Below are 23,318 nucleotides of genomic sequence, written 5' to 3'. Positions count from 1 at the left end.
AGAAGGATCAAATTATGTCGATGTAACTCAAGCTACTAGTACAAACCTCATCAGTAGAAATCCAAAAATATCCAATAACCCACAAGGTAGGATATAAAATTTCTGGCATCTAATAAAAATTTATAAGGCATACAAAAATGCAGAAAATAAAAGAGGGAAAAATATCAAAACTGAGAAAGTACCCATATGACAGAATTAGTAGACAAGGACATTAGTAGTTATTACAACTGTATTCTATTTGTTCAAAAAAGTAAAGATTGAGCATCTTACGTAGAGTTATGAAAGATATATAAAAGAAACAAATGGAACTTCTAGAAATAAAAACTATAATGTCTAAAATGCAAAACACACTGGATCAAGTTAATGGCAAATTAGACTTCACAGAAGAAATGTGAACTTGAAGAGTAACAGAAGTTACTCAAAATTAAACATGGAGAATAAAGAGTAATTTTTAAATATCAACAGCCAGTCAGGTGTGCTGGCTCACACCTATAATCCCAGAACTTTGGGAGGCTGAGGTGGGTGGATCACTTGAGGCCAGGAGTTTGAGAACAGCCTGACCAACAGGGTAAAACCCTGTCTCTACTAAAAATACAAAAGTTAGCCAGGCGTGGTGGCACACGCCTGTAGTCCCAGCTACTCGGGAGGCTGAGGCATGAGAATTGCTTAAATCCCGGAGGCAGAGATTGCCATGAGCCAAGATCATGCCACTGCACTCCAGCCTGGGTGACAGAGCAAGACTCTGTCTCAAAAAAAGTAAAGTTAAATTAAAATTTTTAAAAACTAATAAAAATAAAAAATCAACAGCCAATCAGTGAGATGTGAAATAACGCCAAGCAGCCAAATATACATAAAATTGGAGGACTTGAATGAGAAGACAGAAAGAGGAAGACAGAAAAAAATATTTGAAGAAATGATGGCCAAACATTTTCCAAACTTGAAGAAAACTATAAAATCAAAGATCCAAAAAGCTCAAAAAATCCCAAGTACCCCAAGGCATACTATAAGAAATTACTAAAAACCAGAGATAAAGAGAAAAAATTACAAGCAACCAGAGATTACAAAAAGACATATACAGAAGACATCACAAAGAAAAAGATGACAGCAGATTTTTCAGGAAAAACAATGCAAGTCAGAAGACAAGGAATATCCTTAGAAGTAAAAAGGGAGGAAAACAATCATCCAAAATTCTTATCCAGTTAAATTATCATTCAAGCAGCAAGGCAAATTAAAGACTTTTTCAGACATACAAAAGCTAAAAATGTTTGTCACTAGCACACCCATATTATAAGAAATGTAAAAGGAAATCTTTCAAGCAGAAATTAAATCAGATTAAAATGCAAATTTACATAAATGAAGAACACTAGAAATGGTAATTATATGGGTAAATATAGAGACTTTTTCTAGTATTAAGTCTCTTTGAAAGATAACCAACTGTTCAAAAATGAATAATAACGAATTGTGGGATTTATAGTAGAAGTAAAACATGTGACAACAATGGCACAAAATGAGAGAAATGGAAATATACTGAAGTGTTACAATATCACTACAAGGCAGACTGACGGAAAATATCAAGACAGTAAATTTAAACATAAACATATCAAGTTAAATATAAATTATCAAAACAACTTAATTAAAAGGCAGAGAATGGCAGATTAGATAAAAAGCAAGATCCAACTCTATGCACTAATTATTATAGCATGATATAAATAAATTAAAAGTAAAAGGATGGGAAAAGATTTTCCATGCTGACTAATTAATAGGAATCTGGAGTAGCTGTATTAATAATATCTCATTGCAGGGCAGAGAATATTACTAGGGAAAAAGAAGGCTATTTCATAAGGATAAAGGAGTCAATTTATAAAGAGGATAGAATAATTCTAAGTGTTTAGGCACCTAATAACAGAGCATCATAATAAATAAAGCAAAAATTGATAGAACTACTAGGAGAAATAGGCAAATTGGCAGTTATAGCCAAAGAACTCAATATTCCTCTCAATAACTGACAGAGGAAGTAGACCAGAAAATCAGTAAGGATATGAAAGATCCGACTACCTATTAACTGACATGAACTAATAACTTACAGAATATTCCACCATAGAATAGTAGAATACGTAATAGTAAACCACATTCTGGGCTACAAGGTAAGTTTAAAAAAATAAAAGGATTCAAGTCATATACAATAAGTTATCTTGCTACAGTAAAATAAAATTTAAATCAGTAACATTAAGATAACTAAAAAATCCACAGATACTTCAAAAGAAATAGCACATATCTAAATAACCTGTAAGTCAAAGAAAAAAATAAAAGCATATTAGAAGGTATTCAGAACTGAATGAACATGGAGGTATAACATGTCAAAATTTCTGGGATGAATTAGAGGAAAACTGATAGCAATAAAATGCCTGTATCAGAAAAGAAAAAGATGACCTCATTCTCCACCTTGAGAAACTAGAAAAAGAACAAATGAAACCCAAAGTAAGCAGACTAAGAGAAAATATATACAAGGCATATTTCATAAAGCACTTGAATATTTGAATCAGTGACATGCAAAGAACTTTCAAAACTCATTAAGACAACCCATTAAAAACTGGAAAAAAGATTTAAACAGACACATAACCAAAGAAGATATGTAGATGGCAAATAAGTACAAGAAAAGATGTTCAATATCATTAGTAATTAGAGAAATGCAAATTAAAACCACATTGAAATACCACTACATACCTACTGGAATGGCTAAAATTAAAAAGACTGACAATAGCAAAGCTTAGAGAGGATGTGGGGAAATTGGAGCTCTCATATACAGCCAGTGAGGATGTAAACTGGTACAGCCACATTGGGAAACAGTTTAGCAGTTTCTTTAAAAGCTTAACATATATCTACTATATGACTAGTCATTCTAGCTGGTAGTTACCCAAGAGAAAAAAAGCATATGATGTCACTAGAAAGATACGGGTAAACTGGGAGCTCATGGTCTATCAGGGAATTTTAAAAGGCAAATCAGTAATTAGCATAGTAATTAGTGCTAACAGATAGTACTAACAGTACTAGAAAAGCAATAGAAGGGAATGATAATTCAGATTTAAGCAGCCAGGGGAAACTTCCTTTAGAAAATGAGGTATAATCTGAAGCCGAAATAGCAATTAGCCAAGTGCCAACAACGTGAAAATAATATGGTATGAAAGCCCACAGGTAAAAGATAGTAGTCTAGTAGAGGAAATCAAAGAAGTTACAATATGTCTTCAGCACAGTGAAATGAGGCTGGAAAGGTAAGCTGGGGCAAGTCATGCAGGGCATTTAAGCCATGTTAAGGAGTTGTGGACTTCATTCTAGTAGCAATGCAAACACACTGAATTAAAGCAAGACGCTGACAAAATCAAAACTGAATTCTTGAAGGAAAACACTAAAACTGTAATGTGGAGTGAAACATGGATTAAAGGAAGCAAGATGAAAAATAGGGAGCCTACATAAGAGGCTATGATGTATGTCCAGGCAAGAAATTGAAAGTAATAAATGGGGATGAGAAACATGGAAACAGTCAAAAGGAATTTAGGAGGCCGAATCAACATAATTAAATGTATAACTGATGTGGGAAATGAGGGAGAGGTACAAGGATGCCCAATTTATGCCTTGGGCCACTGGGAGATCACACTAATTTTCTTCTATATTACTTGCCATTGTATGTAGGTCCACTGTCCACACTTCCTCCGTATCCTTTAGTCTCACAATTTGGGGGAGCCCAGCCATTTTCACAGTGACAATTCTTATTGCTATTACATACCTTCAAAACAATCAAAATACCACTTTTGTTAATTGTGAATGTTGCTCTGTATCATCAACTCAAGAATGGAAACCAAGAGAAAGGACTAAATTCATACAAGCTTACTGACACTGTTTAAGAATGAAAAATGTATCAGGAATCTAAATTCCCCAATATCTGAAAATCCTGGGAATTCTCATCTAGTCCCCTCTGAGATTTCTCATTATTTAGCACGACATTCAGGAACAAACCAAAAGAAAATATTACCTACCCCATGTCCATGACACTTTTTCTGAATATCACAGTCATAATTCAGAACAGAAGCATCTACGCACTGGAAGTTTCTACAAATCTGGAAAAAAAAAAAAAAAGAACTAAGTAAAGAAAGACTGACCACATTAATTTAAAAGTACCCAGAAAAAAAGACCTGGGTACAGATTACTTCATTGCAGAATTCTTTCAAACTTTCAAGGAACCATTAATTCCCATATTATATTTTTGAAAATGCAGAAAAATAAGTAGCATTAATTAACTGACACAAAATTAATTATCAAAAAACACAAAGATGACATAAAGACCAAAAACAAAGATAAAACTATTATCTATCCTTCCATGTGAATATAGATGTGAAGATCCTAAATAAAATATTCACATATGGACTTTTTCAAATCAAAAGTAACCAGATACAGTTAAGCCCAGGACTAGAAGGAAGATTCAAGGACAGAAGATCTATTTCCATTATACCTCTCATAAGGTGTTGTTACTGTGACAGATATCAAAAGGACAACTGATATTTAAAATTCTTTCAAAAATAAAAGGGTACTTTGTTGACAAGATAAAATCTGTTTTCTAGTACCCTGATTAGATACTTCGATTAAAAGCAATATTGAAAATAAGTCATAATCTTATATGGTTCAAGAAATTCTAGTTCATGAGATATGAAATAGAAATGAACCCTAAATACTGAGAGATAAAAAACATTAACTCAGAAAAAATATTAAACCTAAGATCTAAAGAAATCTGCTAAAAACATTTTAGAAATTTTTTAGTTGACATCTTTGTGAAAACTGCTCTGTTGTGATGTTAGAGGAAAAAAAGAAGACTAACTTTTTAAAAGACTGTTGAGTGCTATTGTAAAATTTTATTAGGTAACTAACCAACTGATCTTGTGTACAAGATCAGAATATTTAAATGCTCAAATGAAATAAAGAACAATTAGAGAACAAACATACAATGAAATATTGACAGTCTTACCACTCTAAAAAATACACAGGTTTAAACAGAATTGTACTTTTAAGTCAGAAGATCTCCAAACACTGTTTCCTCCAATTGTCAATTAATTTTTAAATAGGACATATACTCAAATGATTAGAAATTCCAAAATTACAGAAGATTCTACAGTAAGTCACTCCCCATCTGTCCTCTAGCCATGCACTACTCCTGAATAAAGATTTCAAAATACTGTTTTCTTATATCCGTAAGTCTTTAGAGGAAATATTTACCAAGAGTTTCCCTGCCAGTTAAAAGAAGATTTTCCTGTCAATAACTGATTCACAGTGGATACCTGAAGAGTTAAATAAGATGAAATGTGTTAATAACCGGCAGATTTACTTTAAGGCACAGGAAAATTCCAAGTCCTCCGGAGAAAGGGTGTTCTGATTGGCAGTGTTTACCTTGCGGAATGGGAAAAGTCAAACTGCAAGGAATACACTCAAAAACTCTCACAGTGGGGACTGGGTGCAGTGGTTCATGCCTGTAATCCCAGCACTTTGGGAGGCCGAGGTGGGTGAATCACTTGAGGCCAGGAGTTCAAGACCAGCCTGGCCAACATGGTGAAACCCCATCTCCACTAAAACCACAAAAATTAGCCGGGCATGGTGGTGCATGCCTGTAATCCCAGCTACTTGGGAGACAGGAGAATCGTTTGAAACCAGGAGATGGAGGTTGCAATGAGCCAAGATCACACCACTGCACTCCAGCCTGGGTGAAAGAGCAAGACCCTGCCTCACAAAAACAAAAAACTCTCACAGTGGGAAGGTAAGACCATCCTCTCACATACTACCACCACTCCCCCTACCACCCATGGCCACCACCAACAACCACCACACATCAAAGTAAAGCAAAGTTGACTATAAGACTTCTGGTTTACTGATTTCAGGATGCAAGTGGGGAGCAAAGTTGAACTACCTGGGACAATAAAAACGAAAGTGAGGAGTTCTTCTTTTCCACTTTTTCCCCTACCCCATGTTTAGCTTTTCCTGGAAATAAATGTTGAATAAATATACAAAGAATACAGATCTGAAGAAGTACCAACCAAGCTGTCAGTCTGCTCAAACTGTCCAGTCTAGGTTTTGGTACATACTAGAAGGGATAGGATCCTAGCTGCTGTGTGAAAACTCAGGTGTTAGACTCATAAATTAAACCAACAGTTACAAAGTTACAGCTGTACAGAACATGTGGTATATGGTTTCAACGACGTGTCAGTTTGGGTCAAGGTGTATCAGTCCAGGTACACACACCAACCACTTGCTATCCTTTCTTGTACATAAATATTATTGTCATAGCTAAAAAACTATGCAGTTAGCAATAAAATCCAGAAAGACAAAAGGTCGTAAAAATACATTGATATACGTTAAAAATAACCTGGAATCTAAAGCCAATATTTTTCCTACCAAATAAAAACTGGGACATGGGGGTTTGGAAGTAAAAGTGGTATAGCTTACACTGAAACAATCAGTAGATACTATTTTTAATCATGACAACTTTGAGAAAAATATATTGATGTGTTTTTCTTGTTATTAAGTAAACAAGCAGAATAGAAAGACATATAACTACCAAAGTGTGTGTGCACACATACACACACCCCACACAAATAAATAATTTGTGTAATACTGCAAGAGAGGAAGATCAAGTAGAAAATATCAAGAAAATATTTAACAGCAGCAATAAGATCAGAGAAATAGGATGAAATGTTAATAAATTGTGCCAATAAAAGCCAGATATTTATATTATACTGAGATACAAAAAGTTTTTCTAAACATGACATGAAACCAAGACAAAACAGATAAGACTGATATAATTTCATGATATTTTAAGGTCGAATGCCATGGCTCATGCCTGTAATCCCAACACTTTTGGAGGCCGAGGCAGGCAGATCACTTGAGGTTGGGAATTCAAGACCAGTCTGGTCAACATGGTGAAACTCCGTCTCTACTAAAAATACACAAATTAGCCAGGCATGGTGGCAGATGCCTGTAATCCCAGCTACTGGGGAGGCTGAGGCACAAGAATCACTTGAGCCTGGGAGGCGGAGGTTGCACTGAGATTGCACCACTGCACTCCAGCCTGGGTGACACAGTGAGGCACCAGAAAAAAAAAAAAAAAAAAAACCATGATATTTTAAAATAGGCTCATGTCAAATTGTTGACCATATTTACACAGATACAACTGACTGACAGTTAACATTCTTCGCATATGAGAAGCCTTAAAAAATGACAATCTAACAGAAAAAGATACCAATATGAACTTCTCAGAAAAAAATACATGGATCTAATAAAGACATGGAAGGATGTCCAGCTAGGTGCAGTGGCTCACACCTGTAATCCCAGCACTTTGGGAGGCTGAGGAGGGAGGATCACTTGAGCCCAGGAGCTGAAGACCAGCCTGGGCAACATAGTGAGATCCTGTCTCTACAGAAAAATAAAAAAAATTAGCCAGGCATGCTGGTTACACCTGTGGTACCAGGTAGTAGTAAGCTGAGGTGGCAAAAAGGGTGCATTCTGGTCTGCCCTTTCAACTATGCAGTTAAACTTCGCAGGTAAGGCTGGAGAGGTAAGTTTAATTGCGTAGGGCAGCATGAGGAAGCCCATTTTTGCTATGTACTTAAGTCATGTTATATGCTTTCTTCCTAATAAAAATGATCCTTTGATCTCCAGTTGTTTAGCCTCCCCTGTTTTCTCTCACCTTGTCTGGAGTATGCCCAGGGTACACTGAGCTGTTGTGGACTGACTCAATAACACCTCAATATTAATTACACAAATATTAAGCACTTATATTGAAAAGGTAGAGCAGGGAAACTGGGAGTTGCATAAGAAAATTGAATTCTTATCTATCAAAAATAAAACTAGTGGATAATGTCTAAAATAGATAAATCTAGAAATAGCATGCTATTTTATTTTATTCTATTTTATTTTTAGATGGGAGTCTCACTTTGCTGCCCAGGCTAGAGTACAGTGGCACAATATCGGCTCACTGCAACCTGTGCCTCCCAGGTTCAAGCGATTCTCCTGTCTCAGCCTCCTGAATAGCTAGGACTACAGGCATGCACCACCGCGCTGATTAGTTTTTGTATTTTCTGCAGAGACAAGGTTTCACCATGTTGGTCAGGCTAGTCTCAAACTCCTGACTTCAAGTGATCCGCCCACCTCAGCCTCCCAAAGTGCTGGGATTACTGGCATGAGCTACTGTGCCTGGCCCTAATTTGAAATAGGGAGGTAATTAACAGAAGTAACCGCAGTTGCCTTTAGGCGTCTAGACTGGCAGATTAGATAAGAGTGTGTCAGAGTTGTTTTTGTCATGAGCCTTTCAGCACAATTTGTTTTTGTTTTTGTTTTTTTGAGACAGAGTCTTATTCTGTTGCCTAGGATGGGATATAGATTGTTACCACCTTATTGAAAGGAAAATTGTACTTTCTATCAAAAATTTAAATGTATATATCTCTTATCGTTGTTTATAACAACTGCAACAATCAAGTTTACTTAGTTGCAAGGACAGGCCCAAAAATATATGGATCTTCTTGTAAAAAGAAGTGAGAAACAGAATTGGAACTGAAAACTTGGGAGAAAGTGAAGTAACCTGAAGGTTCACCCACTTTTCTTTTTCATGGGCTACATAATCAAATATATATCCTCCTTCTCTCTCTCCTCTGAGTTGGTTTCTTCAACTTACTCAACAATCCTGCCCCCTCATATCTCTTGTATATGGCTTAAGGTTGCCACATCCCTTCTACCCCAGCTCCTACTTCATAGCATCTCTCAAAGAATTTTTACAGTTTCTGCCCACACTCTTAATTACCCTCCTTAATTTTATATTCTCCAGAAAAAGGAATTTGGTCCAGGGCATCTTCTCATATGAAACCACTAGTAATAAGTCATGGGCTGACTGACTCTGGCCTTGTATCTAATCCAAACAGCAGAGTTCGGGTGGTTAGAAACATGGGCAGGACAAGTTCCGTGACATTTCTAGTACAGAAACACACACAGACACACACCCTGAAATTCAGGACATCGCCAAAGTGTCCCAATAATAGCAAACTGGCTAATAAATTGTAGCATATCAGTAGGGAAGGGAACCATGCACAGTATATTTCAAAGTGGAAAACACTGGTTATCTGACCCCAGTAAAGAAATGTGGATGACAGAATTAGAGTTCTTAACTTTCTTTTGGTGGCTTTGTATTTTCTAAAATTTCTATAATGAATTTAGATTACTTTTACAATCAGAAAAGAGCAACCATTTACTATGTATAATTTTTTTAACTTTTTTCATTTTACTTTGTAAATAAAAAATATTTTGATTACCTTATCAGCACCACATTTTGTGCCTTCGTTAACCATCCCAGGATCTGGAACATCTGATCCTAGTTGGAAATCCACACCCCAGCATTTGGTGCCTCGACTGGGTGTTTGAATAATAGCAGGCACAATTCCAAATACAGGTATCTCTTGTACATTCTCACACTGAAGCTTTCCACACAAAGCATTCCTATAAAGAGAGAGAAATAATGCAACATAAAATGCATCCAGTATATACAACAAAAGAAGAAATTTATATATTTGCATATGGACAGAGCTTGCTGCTATGGAGGGAATCTTAACAAAGAAAGTGTATGAGAGCAAGAGAGGTCAAAGTAGCTCTCTTTCAGCATGGCAGAAAAGGGGGAAAAAGAGTTAAGTGGATGCTAAGATGCAAATTAGGGTACCAGCTGGTGCTCATGCTGCTTCTTTTACCACACTTAATCTTCTTCACTGTCTGTCTAGAGCTCAAAAGTCTAATAAAGTTGTTTCTAAGTATAATTTTATAAATTCTATTATACAGAAAATAATATAGCAGTATCAAAATTCAATTATGTCTTCTTACAGAGTTATGATAAAGCAGAAATTAGATTTTATAATGCAAAATAACTAAGAAAGGATTCCACCCCTCTTTGCCTGGCTAACTCTTGGTTACTTATTTAAAGAATCGATTCATTAACTCGTGAATTCATTAATTAAATATCGGAACTCTATGAAGGCTTCCCTGACCATAATTCTTATTGCCAAGGCTGTGTGAATTAAATGCCCTTCCTATATCCTTTCATAACACTCTAGGTCAATAACTCTTATGATGCTGTACTGAGATTTCCTGTTTAACTGATTGTCATCTGATCCAAGCACCTACTCTACATCTGAGTCTTCTCTATGATATCACTGCCCAGTCATCATAGGATATTTTTTCCCAATATCTCTAACTTGCACCCTCCTGAAACTGCCCATTCTAGTTCCCATCATGTTCTTTTGCTTATTAGGTAAAAATCTACCTCTGCAAAACATTTCTCCTCATTGGTCCCAGATCTTCCCCATGAGACTACATAGGTATCTTTTCCTTCTTTCACACAGCAGCTATTTTAGGATAATTATTATGCAGCTCCTAAATACTTACTTCACCAGGTCACTATCCTACAATCACTTTTCATGTAACAAGGACGCTCCCTCCTAAATATGTTCCAGTTTGCCTCACTGCCTCTTGAAGCATAGTGCTCAGAATGGAGCATGAAATTTCAGTGACAGCCTGGTGAGCAAAGAAAAAAATGGAGCTCTTGTTTATTCTAGATACTGTACTTCTATTAAGTTCAAAATTACAATAGCTTTTATAACTACATTATATTATTGATGTCCTTGAATATATCACTAACTAAAATTCCTAATTTTTGCATGTGCTGCTATTAAGTCTTCATCTTTCCTTCATCCTGCATTTAAGAGTTAATAATTTTGTCCCAACTTTACATTTATTCTTAAGTCACCATTTATTTGCTAGCTGACCTGAGAGAAGTGTTTAAATTTTCTGAGCTTGAGTTTCTTCAGCTGAAAAAAAATGAGATAAATGAAGCCTATCTCACATAATTGGCTGAAATTAGATATGAAAACCTCAAAATCAAAGTGTGGCATAAAGTAGACCTCAGTTAAGATCTGTTGGAGCCTACCAAAATTCACATTGCTATGATATACTCAGTATTTCATACATAGGCTTGGTGATACATTAAAGAGTAAAGGAAAATACTCTTAAAATATAAAAAGCTGTTACAAATCATTAAGACAAAGAAAATCACTTCAACAGAAAAATTAGCAAAGATGTAAACAGGCAGCTCATAAAATAAGAAATGTAAACAGCTAACAAAACTAAGAAGAGATGTTCACTGTTGAATAATACTAACAGAAAAGAAAATTCAGTTACAACCCTCAGTAAAATAACTGCTTCATGCAAGGATCATCCATAAAGTGAAACACTGGTCAGGAACTGGATATTTACACGGCACAAAATCATCACTCCACATATCACCTGACAGCTGCAATTTTAAAAAGCATAACTCCACAATAGTAAGATCTGGTCATTGCCACTGACTATCACTAATATTAATAAGACTACTCAGCACTAAGTGACTCCTTGATATAACGCATTGTTTATGAACATTCTCGCCAAAAATATTTAACCTGAATTCAATTAAGATTTTGGGTTTAGGGCCAGGCACAGTGGCTCACACCTGTAATCCCAGCACTCTGGGAGGCTAAGGCAAGCAGATCATTTGAAGTCAGGAGTTCGAGACCAGCCTGGCCAACATAGTGAAACCCCATCTCTATTAAAAATACAAAAATTAGCCAGGTGTGATGGTGCACGCCTGTAGTCCTAACTACTCCAGAGGCTGAGGCACAAGAATCACTTGAACCTGGGAGATGGAGGTTGCACTAAGCCGACATCATGCCACTGTACTCCAAACCTGGGCGACAGAGTGCGGCTCTACTCAAAAAAAAAAAAGATTTTGGGCTTAACTTCTGATTTAAAGAAAATTCAGATGATAGAAACTAAGTTAAGCAACACCAAGAGGAAACTAAAACAAATCCAGAACATGAGCCCACTGGCCCAGACATTTCCATACATCAAAGTCACTGAAAAGAAAAAAAAATCAGTCTAAAAGGTATTCTGGATTAAAAGTGACTTAAGTGACATAACAACTAAAGGCAATGTTTGATCCTTGATTGAGTCCTGATGTCGATAAATACAAGCTATAAAAGACAATTTGAGGACACTTATGGAAATACTAATATTGATCAGATACTAGATGATATTAGGAAATCATTCATTTTGTTAGGTGTGATGTGATCATGTGAATGGCCTTATTTGTTGAAGATGGATGCTGAGGAATTTAGGAGTAAAGTATCATGTCTGTAATTTACTTAAAATGGTTCAGCAAAATCTTGATGAAGCAAATAATGATAAGGCATTAACAATCTTGGTCTGGGATATATTGGTATTCATCACACTATTCTTTCTACTCCTCAGTATATTTGGAATTTCTCTTTTACAATGCTTGAAAAAATGACATTATCTATGTACCAAAAGATGACCCTTTTAGTGAAAGTAAACATGTGGCTTATGTTTATAAATGTATATACACATAAAAAAGAAATATAACAAAAACTTAAGAGAGTATCTCTGGATGGTAGGACCATATATGAATACTTTCTTTAAACGTTTCTAGATGTTTTTGGTAGTTTCAACGGGTAGAAAAGACTTTTCTAGATTTTACACATTCTACAATGAAGATGACAATAAAAATAGTGATGATGATGATGATGATGAACATGACAATGAACCAGATATTCCTCTTAGTACTAACACCCATTAACTCATTCCATTCAAAACAACACTTGGAAACAGGTGCCATTATTATCCCCATTTTACCGAACAGAAAAATGAGGTATGTACGTGAAGTAACTTGTCCAAAGACTCAGAGACGTTAAGTGATTGAATCAGGATTCAAATCCAAAGAGTCTAACTTCAAATGTATATTCTTAATGACTATATCGTTTGTATATTACTATTATAAAATGCTTCCTAAATGAGTTATTCAGTAATTTTTAAGTTTGATAAGTATAGTTGCTATTTTCAACAAGATATTCATAAAAATATGAAACCAGACAAGGCTAAAGACAAGAATCTAGCAAATTCTTTCCAAGTGTGCATTAATCCACTTATCCCTAGATTTTGAATCAGTTCATTCAATCAGTTATATTAATTCTCCACCCATTCATTCTTCATCCATATCATCTGTACCTTCATTCATTCAATGTTTAATAGTCATTTATTATGTTTCCTCCAGGCATTATGCTAAATGCAAAAGATAAAATGCGTCACTGAACCTTACAGTTTGGTGAGGAAGAGTGATAACAAAAGAGCCACATAATTAATGAAACTGACAAATACTTCAAAAGAATATTCCAGAAATGAAAAGAATTTGCTAATGATAAATTTGCTAAAGCCATCCAAGTCATCAGGAGGGCATAAAAATCCTAAAAGTGTATGCACCTAGTAACAAATTTAAAAGATATACAGCAAAAATTTACATACCTAAAAAGATAAACAGACAAATCCACAGTCATAACTGGAGACTTCAATATGCCTCTCTCAGAAATTGAAGGAACATATATAATACACATACACCACAGATATGAAAGATTTGAATAAGACTATTAACTTGACATTTATAGAATAACACCTCTAACAACTGCAGAATATACTTTTTCTTTCAATTACACATGGAACATTTACCCATACAGACCATATATTGGTCTGGTATTAAGGGGCAGACCCATATATTAGTCTGTATGGATGAATGTTCCAAGTGTAATTAAATAATGCACATCTCAATAAATTCTAAAGAAGTGAAATCATATAGAATGTGTTCTCAATGGAATTGAACTAGACATCAAAACCAAATAGATAACCAGTATATTCCCAACTACTGGGGAATTAAGCAATAGGCTTTCAACAACACGAGTCAAAGGAAAAAAATCACAGTGTAAATTAGAAAATACTATGAACTAAAAAATAATGAAAATATATCAAATTCTGTGAAAAAGAAACAAACAGCATCAAGAACACCTGTCAGAGGGAGAGCTGGTCCTGCTGAGGAAGTGGAAGAAGTCTTCCGTGGGGAAACCACACTTCACCTGAGATCTGTAGGATGAAGAACTGAGCAGGCTGAGAGGGGGAAAGAGAGCATGCCGAGCAGAGGGAACAGCAGGTGCAGAGACCTATGGCCATAGGCCACATGCAGGCCAGCAGGGCTGGAGTTTCTCACAGAGGGGGCCAAATGAAGCCACAGAAGTAAACGAAATCACATGGGGTCGGGGGAGAAGAAGAATATTTTACACAATCATCAAAAAAAAAAGAGGTTTCTTCAAGAAGGAAAAAATGGCCAGCATAATTGAATGCTACTGACAGGTTAAGTATTACAGCATGAAGACCTGAAAACAACTGTCAGATTTAGTGACATGGGGGTCTTTGTTGCTATTTCTTCTTAGCAAGCACTGTTTCACTGTAGTTGCTTAGCCTAACTGGTAGCATAGGAGGTAGAATGGGTAGAAGCAATGCATAATATTACAGAATAATTCCAATTATATAAAATATTAGTGAGAAGAAGAAAATAATTCCACTGACATTAGTGAACATACATGGATTGAGATTATAGATGACTTTTTCCTCCTTTGTAATGTTTTATTATTAATGTTTTACAAAAAGCAAATATTAATTGTAGAAATATAAAATGTTTTAATTCATCATTTTGAAATTATACAAAGCTAGAAAAAAATAACGAAGTTCAGAGTTTATTCTGCAGGTTCCTTTATTTGGGACTTAGTAACATAATCTTTTATTGAAAGGAAAATGAAAACGGTGTTTAGTTGGGGTTCTTATTATAAATCAAGGATAAACAAAATAAGAGTCTAAAAACCACTAGACTGTAGTTGCTGTCTAAAGGGACAAACTATGTTACCAGTTCTTTTCCTAACACCAGAGTCTCTCTGAAGCTTTGTATTGTAAAATGTTTGAAAAGTCAGGTATTTAAGGGGGAGAAAATCAGCGGTCACAGGGAGCAGTCGTAAAAGATACTAGAGATGGCCAGGCACGGTGGCTAACGCCTAAAATCCCAGCACTTTGGGAGGTTGAGGCGAGCGGATCACAAGGTCAGGAGATCGAGACCATCCTGGCCAATATGGTGAAAACCCATCTCTACTAAAATACAAAATATTAGCCGGGCGTGGTGGCATGTGCCTGTAGTCCCAGCTACTCAGGAGGCTGAGGCAGGGGAATCACTTGAACCCGGGAGGCGGAGGATGCAGTGAGCCGAGATCACGCCACTGCACTCCAGCCTGGCAACAGAGCAAGACGCCGTCTCAAAAAAAAAAAAAAAAGATACTAGAGATGACGGATCTTATAATCTTTCATGTTCCGTTATGACTGCACCTCCACTTACCCAGTGGCACACTTCTTGTATTCATTGCCAGAGAAACCACAATTGCCAAATCTGTCACCTTTAGAATTCACTTCAATGAAACAATCTTTGGGGGCAGCCTTGGCTTCTGTAACATTAAACATTTAAAAAAAGAAAAAAAAGTTATGGCAATTTAGCTTTCGAAATAAAAGCATTCCCTACAACAGTCTAAACACCTGGATGAACGGCCTCAATGCCACGGAAAACCTTTCATGCCTTACACATAAAACATTTTTGTTGCACATTTCATATGTAATGACAAAATGTAAAAATAAAGCTTAAATTGTACTTAAAAGTTAGCCTGGACTCAAACATTCAGGCCCTAAAAGAAAAACTATTAAATAACAAATTACAAATAAATTAAAAAGCATGCACAGTAGAGTACCATTTGCAGCATATTCATTCTCATTGCTCTCACATATAAATCAACTGCATCACTGGTTAGATCAGCTAGGAAGGGTTGGAGAAAACACTGCCAGCTATTACTTTTGTTTTTTTCATTTATCATAAATGGATGCTTGGTTTAGATGTCCCTACTAATTAGATACATTGACAAACACGACAGATGACAAAGTAACAATCTATTCTTGTTTTCCTTTTTTTCTTTTTTTTTTAAGAGACAGGATCTCGCTCTGTCACCCAGGCTGGAGTGCAGTGGCACGTTCATAGCTTACTGTAACCTTGAACTCTTGGACTCAAGAAATCCTCCCACCTCAAGCTCCCAAACAGCTAGAACTAGAGGTACATGCCGCCATGCCTGGCTAATTTTTGTTTTTATTTTTTGTAGAGATGGGGTCTTGCTATGTTGCCTATGCTGCAAAATGCTATTAAATTGGCAAAGTTTTAAAAATGGAAATACTTGATGTTGGAAACATTTGAAGGAATGAATATTCACTTATAGCTAATGAAGGTATAAAGTGGTATAATATTTCTGGAGATCATGTTGAAATGTCTTAGAAGCCTTTAATACAGCAATCCTGCTTCTGGAAATTTATCCAGAAGGATAAATGGAGGCCACAACTAAACTATACGAAAGTTTACTGCTAACACTGTTCACTGTTTAAATAAATTACAGTATATCATTAACACAATGTTGTAGAAAAATGTTTAACATGGAAAAGTATTCACAATTTATTGTTAGTATTGAAAACAGGCAGTTACATTTTAGCCTTTTTTTTTTTTTTTTTTTGAGACAGAGTCTCATTCTGTTGCCCAGGCTAGAATGCAGTGGCAAGGTCATAGGTCACTGCAGCCTTAACCTCCCAGGCTAAAGTAATCCTCCTGCCTTAGCCTCCTAAGTAGCTGGAAATGCAGGCATGCACCACAACACCTAATTTTTTTTTTTTTTAAGTGAGACAGAATCTTGCTATGCAGTCCAGGCTGAAAGGGGGCAAGTTTTAAAGCAGTATGTCAATATCACACCATTTTTGTATATTATACACTCATATGCATAAAAAAAAGTGAAAGATATTCATGAAATTTTCAACAGTTACTTATCCAGAATATTGACAGTAGAACTATTTATTTTCTACCTTTTGCTTATTTGTATATTCAATATTTCAATATATCCTATTTCCATTTAAGAAGTAAACCAATGTATCTTCTTTTAACAATGTCTTTGATAAATTCTAGCAGTAAGTCTTCATCAGCTCACCATTCTCATGGTGGCTGAGATCATGGTTTTGCTGCTTTCTGCTGTGTGACCTCATTTAGCCCTCTGAGCCCTGCCTTCCTCATAAGGTTTTTTTAAGGGTAAAATTTGATAGTAAGCGTCAATACCTTCTCTTATGTTAGCTCTTAAGTTCTTCATTTATTTGATAAATATTTATTTGGTGTGTACTAAACATATAAGGAATTTGAGAATGCATAAGCTCGTGAAGGACTTTTAAATCCTTATTCTCCACAAGTTCAAATGTTCAAAGGAATGAAAACTAGACCTATAACACCAGAACTGACTTATCTTTAAAATCAGAAGCCATCAACAAACTTCAGGTAAAAAGTCTGAATATATGCATGTATTTCCCCCCCCCTCCTAAAATCCCACAGAAGCAAAGAAAGTCGTTTTTTTTTTTTTTTTTTTTTAATTCATAAACCTATAGACAATGGAACTGGGAAAGGAGACTGCACAAAACTTAGAAGCCAAAAAGAAATTGGTGAAGTAGTAAATGACTCAATGTATCTCAGAAAACTGAATCTTAAGCTGGCAACAGAAAAAACTGAGATCAACCCTTTTTACACACAGAATTCCTCCAAGAAAAGAAACTGGTAGTAACAGGTACCTCTGGCTATAGAAAATAAGGAGGGGCAGGTGGCCGGAATAAAGAGGAAAAATTTTAAACCTGTTTAAGAAGCAGTTTGACCCACAAGTCACCTCCCATCTTTGTGAAGTCAAGTGACTGTCTCTTCTCTACCCTGGCAAAAGACTGGAGTTTTATTTTCTGGAGAGAGTAAAACACAAGGTTCCAGGAGTCAAGAGATACCAGGCACAGTAACAGGCACAGAAACTGTTCTAAATACAAGGGGATGAACTGAACATTTGCCTGCCTCATACTGAGGTCCCAGTCTTATTTTCCCTCACCTCCTGTTTAACTCCCAGAATGCTGACAGTTAGGTCTTTTTTTTTTTTTTTTTTTTTTAGGAGAAGTTTCACTCTTGCCACGCAAGCTGGAATGCAATGGCGTGATCTTGGCTCACTGCAACCTCTGCTTTCCGGGTTCAAGTGATTCTCCTGCCTCAGCCTCCCAAGTAGCTGGGATTACAGGTGCCCACCACCATGCCAGGCTAATTTTTGTATTTTTAGTAGAGATGGAGTTTTGCCATGTTGGCCAGGCTGGTCTAGAACTCCTGACCTCAGGCGATCCACCTGCCTCGGCCTCCCAAAGTGCTGGGATTACAGGCATGAGCCACCACGCCCGGCTGACAGCTAGGTCTTGGCCCTCCAGGATGCAGATAGATAAGGTCTTCATAAGGGAATCTAACAAGCCCAAGAGGGAAAAAAAACCTAAAGATGTGGTTTTTGGCATTTCCCTAATTAAAAAGTTCAACCATATCACCCTATAGGAAAGTTTTCAGTTAACAAGCCTCCCCCATGAGCCTAGAGTGACCCCTCTGCTCCTTATTCCCCTCCCATGGACCGGGGACTATGGGAGAGATGAGGAACATGGCTAATGTGAAAGACGGAAATTCAAACAAAGAAAAAAGTAATGTTTGGAACGAGGTTACGCAGAAGAAAGGAAAGTTTTTAAAAATTATCATTAACATACTAACGAACATGAGAGAAGATGTTTCATGCATGGAATAAAAACAGATTATGTCTTTTTTATTTATGTATTTATTTTTTTGAGATGGAGTCTCACACTGTCGCCCAGGCTCAAGTGCAGTAGCATGATCTTGGCTCACTGCAAGCTCCGCCTCCCGGGTTCATGCCATTCTCCTGCCTCAGCCTCCCCAGCGGCTGGGACTACAGGCGCCCACCACCACGCTCGACTAATTTTTTATTTTGTATTCTTAGTAGAGACGGGGTTTCACCATGTTAGCCAGGATGGTCTAGATCTCCTGACCTCATGATCCACCTGCCTCAGCCTCCCAAAGTGCTGAGATTACAGGCATGAGCCACCGCACCTGGCCCAGAACAGATTATTTCTTAAAAAGAAGTGGGGAAAAAAAACTCAGAGAATATAAAAGAGTTTCTGAAAACTAAAATCATAGTGCCTGAAATGAAAACCGCAATAAAAGAGTTAGAAGATAAAGCTGAAGAAGTTGCTCAGACAGTAGGTCAAAAAAAAAACAAACAAAAAAAAACCACACAGATAAAAAGACAGAAAAGATAAGGAAATCCAATATCCAAGGAAATCTAGGAAATCCAATATCCAAATAATATGTGATCCAGGAAAAGAAATCACACCAAAAAAATGAAAGGGAAGAAATTTCCGGAACTAAAAAAAAAATGAATTCCCAGATTGAATATACCCACCAATTACACAGCAAGGTGAATAAAAACAAACCCACATCAAGGCATATCACCTTGAAGAGATCATTCTCCAAGCTTTTTCAGAGGGGATAAGGGAAACCCTAGGTACAAAAATCAGAATGGCTTCATACTTTTCAACAGCAACTCTGTAAACTACAAGACAATAAAGCAATGGCTTCAAAACTGTGACAGAAAATGATTTCCATCCCCATCAATCAAGTATTTAGTCCAAAGAAAAGCATTTTCACAGTTGAAGGATCTCAAAAAATTTACCTCTAATTTACCCTATCTAAGGAAACTACTGAAACGAAAGTTCCATGAAAGGAGGAAATAAACCAAGAAAAAGGATAATACGGGAAATGCAAACAGGAGACTCAAAAGGGAAAGAGCCAACGATTCACCTTCAGACTATGGTGAAAGATCTCAGGATAAATACTGATTACACTATTGGCAGTCCTGGTTCTCAGGCCTTCAAACTTGGACTGGAACTAAACTATCATCTCTTCTGTGTCTCCAGCTTGCCAAACCATCCTACAAATCTGGGATTTTCAGTTGCTTACCATACTCGCATGAGCCAACTGCTTATAATAAATGAATAAATATATACATAATATGTATATATCCAATTGACATTGTTTTTCTGCAGTCTAACTAATTCAGATTTTGGACCAACAGGGGTTCCAGAGGAACAGAACTTTGAGAATGAGTTTTCTGAACCAATTCCAAGGTTTCTAGAATGGGCTATCTAATCTGATTAGATTTTTAAAGACACCTACAACTCTATTTCCAAAAGTAAACACAGTACTGATAGTTCATAGCATGATATGGTAATTGCAGTACAAAAACATATCACCACTAGAGACTCCTAATCAGACATTTACGAGAAGCAAGGATCTGGGTAACTATGTATAGGATACCTTCAAAACTTTTTCTCATACTAACAGCAGGAGATTGAGTGGTTGCTCCTTACTTTACCGGACAAAGTAGGGAAAGAAGATGATAAACTCAGGGATTCCTAGTTCAAGTACCATATAAGTGGGGTGGGGCACCAAGACGGCCAAATAGGAACAGCTCCAGCTTCCAGCTCCCAGCGTGAGCAACACAGAGGACGGGTGATTTCTGCATTTCCAACTGAGGTTCCGGATTCATCTCACTGGGGCATGTCGGACAGTCGGTGCAGGACAGTGGGTGCAGTTCAAACAGCAAGAGCCGAAGCAGGGTGAGGCATTGCCTCACCGGGGAAGCGCAAAGGGGAAGGGAATTCCTTTTCCTAGCCAAGGGAAACTGTGACATACAACACCTGAAAATCGGGTCACTCCCACCCTCATACTGCACTTTACCAAGGGTCTTCGCACACGGGACACCAGGAGATTATATCCCGCGCCTGGCTAGGAGGGTCCCACGCCCACGGAGCCTCCCTCATTGCTAGCACAGCAGTCTGAAATCTAACTGCCAAGGCGGCAGCAAGGCTGGGGGAGGGGTGCCCGCCATTGCTGAGGCTTAAATAGGTAAACAAAGCGACCTGGAAGCTCCAACTGGGTGGAGCCCACCACAGCTCAAGGAGGCCTGCCTGCCTCTGTAGACTCCACCTCTGGGGACAGGGCATAGCTAAACCAAAAGCAGCAGAAACCTCTGCAGATGTAAACGTCCCTGTCTGACAGCACTGAAGAGAGTAGTGATTCTCCCAGCAAGGAGGCTGAGATCTGAGAACGGACAGACTGCCTGCTCAAGTGGGTCCCCGATCCCCAAGTAGCCTAACTGGGAGAGCCTAACTGGGAATAGCCTCACAGGAGTGGACCTCAAGCAAACTCCAACAGACCTACAGCTGAGGGTCCGGACTGTTGAAGGAAAACTAAGAGAAAGCACATTCACACCAAAACTCCATCTGTATGTCACCATCATCAAAGACCAAAGGTAGATAAAACCACAAAGATGGGGAAAAAGCAGTGCAGAACAGCTGAAAATTCAAAAAATCAGAGTTTCTCTCCCTCTCCAAAGGAACACAGCTCTCTGCCAGCAACGGAACAAAGCTGGACATAGAATGACTTTGACAAGTTGAGAGAAGAAGGCTTCAGCCAATCAAACTTCTCAGAGCTAAAGGAGGAACTACGAACCCAGCGCAAAGAAACTAAACCTTGAAAAAAAGATTTGACGAATGGATAACTAGAATAACCAATGCAGAGAAGTCCATAAACGACCTGATAGAGATGAAAACCATGACACGAGAACTACATGACAAATGCACAAGCTTCAGTAACCAACTCAATCAACTGGAAGAAAGAGTATCTTTACTCTTTTCATTTGATTAAAGAACAAATGAATGAAATGAAGTGAGAAGAGAAGTTTAGAGAAAAAAGAGTAAAAAGAAATGAACAAAGACTCCAAGAAATATGGGACTATATGAAAAGACCAAATCTATGTCGGATTGGTGTACTTGAAAGTGATGGGGAGAATGGAACCAAGTTGGAAAACACTCTGCAGGATATTATCCAGGAGAACTTCCCCAACCTAGCAAGGCAGGCCAACATTCAAATTCAGGAAATACAGGAAACGCCAAAAAGATACTCCTCGAGAAGAGCAACTCCAAGACACATAATTGTAAGACTCACCAAAGTTGAAATGAAGGAAAAAATGTTAAGGGCAGCCAGAGACAAAGGTTGGGTTACCCACAAAGGGAAGCCCATCAGACTAACAGCAGATCTCTCGGCAGAAACTATACAAGCCAGAAGAGAGTGGGGACCAATATTGAACACTCTTAAAGAAAAGAATTTTCAACCGAGAATTTCATATCCAGCCAAACTAAGTTTCACAAGTGAAGAAAAAATAAAATCCTTTACAGACAAGCAAATGCTGAGCGATTTCTTCACCCCCAGGCCTGCCCTACAAGAGATCCTGAAGGAAGCACTAAACATGGAAAGGAACAACCAGTACCAGTCATTGCAAAAACATGCCAAAATGTAAAGACCATCAATGCTAGGAAGAAACTACATCAACTAACGAGCAAATTAACCAGCTAACATCATAATGTCAGCAACAAATTCACACACAACAATATTAACCTTAAATGTAAAAGGGCTAAATGGTCCAATTAAAAGACACAGACTGGCAAATTGGATAAAGAGTCAAAACCCATCAGTATGCTGTATTCAGGAGACCCATCTCACGAGCAGAGACACACATAGGTTCAAAATAAAGATTTGGATGAAGATCTACCAAGCAAATGGAAAACAAAAAAAAAGGCAGGGGTTGCAATCCTAGTCTCTGATAAAACAGACTTTAAACCATCAAAGATCAAAAGAGACAAAGAAGGCCACTACATAACGGTAAAGGGATCAATTCAACAGGAAGAGCTAACTATCCTAAATATATATGCACCCAATACAGGAGCACCCAGATTCATAAAGCAAGTCCTTAGAGACTTACAAAGAGACTTAGACTCCCATACAATAATAATGGGAGACTTCAACACCCCACTGTCAACATTAGATCGAGACAGAAAAAGTTAACAAGGGTATCCAGGAATTGAATTCAATCTGCACCAAGCACACCCAATACACATCTACAGAACTCTCCACCTCAAATCAACAAAATATACATTCTTCTCAACACCACATCGCACTTATTCCAAAACTGACCACATTGTTGGAAGTAAAGCACTCCTCAGCAAATGTACAAGAACAGAAATTATAACCAACTGTCTCTCAGACCACAGTGCAATCAAACTAGAACTCAAGACTAAGAAACTCAATCAAAACCACTGAACTACATGGAAACTGAACAACCTGCTCCTGAATGACTACTGGGTACGTAACAAAATGAAGGCAGAAACAAAGATATTCTTTGAAACCAATGAGAACAAAGATATAACATACCAGAATCTATGGGACACATTTAAACCAGTGTGTAAAGGGAAATTTATAGCACTAAATGCCCACAAGAGAAAGCAGGAAAGATCTAAAATTGACATCCTAACATCACAATTAAAAGAACTAGAGAAGCAAG

The 23,318-nt window shown here is 37.3% G+C and overlaps 1 protein-coding gene across 2 annotated transcripts in view; it reads right to left on the bottom strand.

The window, feature by feature from the left end:
* The window catches only part of ADAM9 (ADAM metallopeptidase domain 9), a 123,811-nt gene that overhangs the window by 17,481 nt on the left and 83,012 nt on the right, over positions 1-23,318 (bottom strand). For both annotated transcript variants that reach the window (XR_001007499.1, XM_011993380.1), the window contains exons 15-18: positions 15,329-15,434; positions 9,339-9,522; positions 4,032-4,112; positions 3,676-3,781 (exon numbers count right to left, since the gene is read on the bottom strand). Coding sequence is in view for 1 of the 2 variants with exons in the window: in XM_011993380.1 (XP_011848770.1) it covers positions 3,676-3,781; positions 4,032-4,112; positions 9,339-9,522; positions 15,329-15,434 (477 nt within the window). In the remaining variant the exon portion in view is untranslated. The remainder of the gene's footprint in view (positions 1-3,675; positions 3,782-4,031; positions 4,113-9,338; positions 9,523-15,328; positions 15,435-23,318) is intronic.

The sequence above is a fragment of the Mandrillus leucophaeus genome, unplaced genomic scaffold, assembly GCF_000951045.1.
Source record: "Mandrillus leucophaeus isolate KB7577 unplaced genomic scaffold, Mleu.le_1.0 Scaffold111, whole genome shotgun sequence".
In the NCBI taxonomy this organism is placed as follows: Eukaryota; Metazoa; Chordata; class Mammalia; order Primates; family Cercopithecidae; genus Mandrillus; species Mandrillus leucophaeus.
This window is presented reverse-complemented; position numbering and strand designations above follow the sequence as displayed.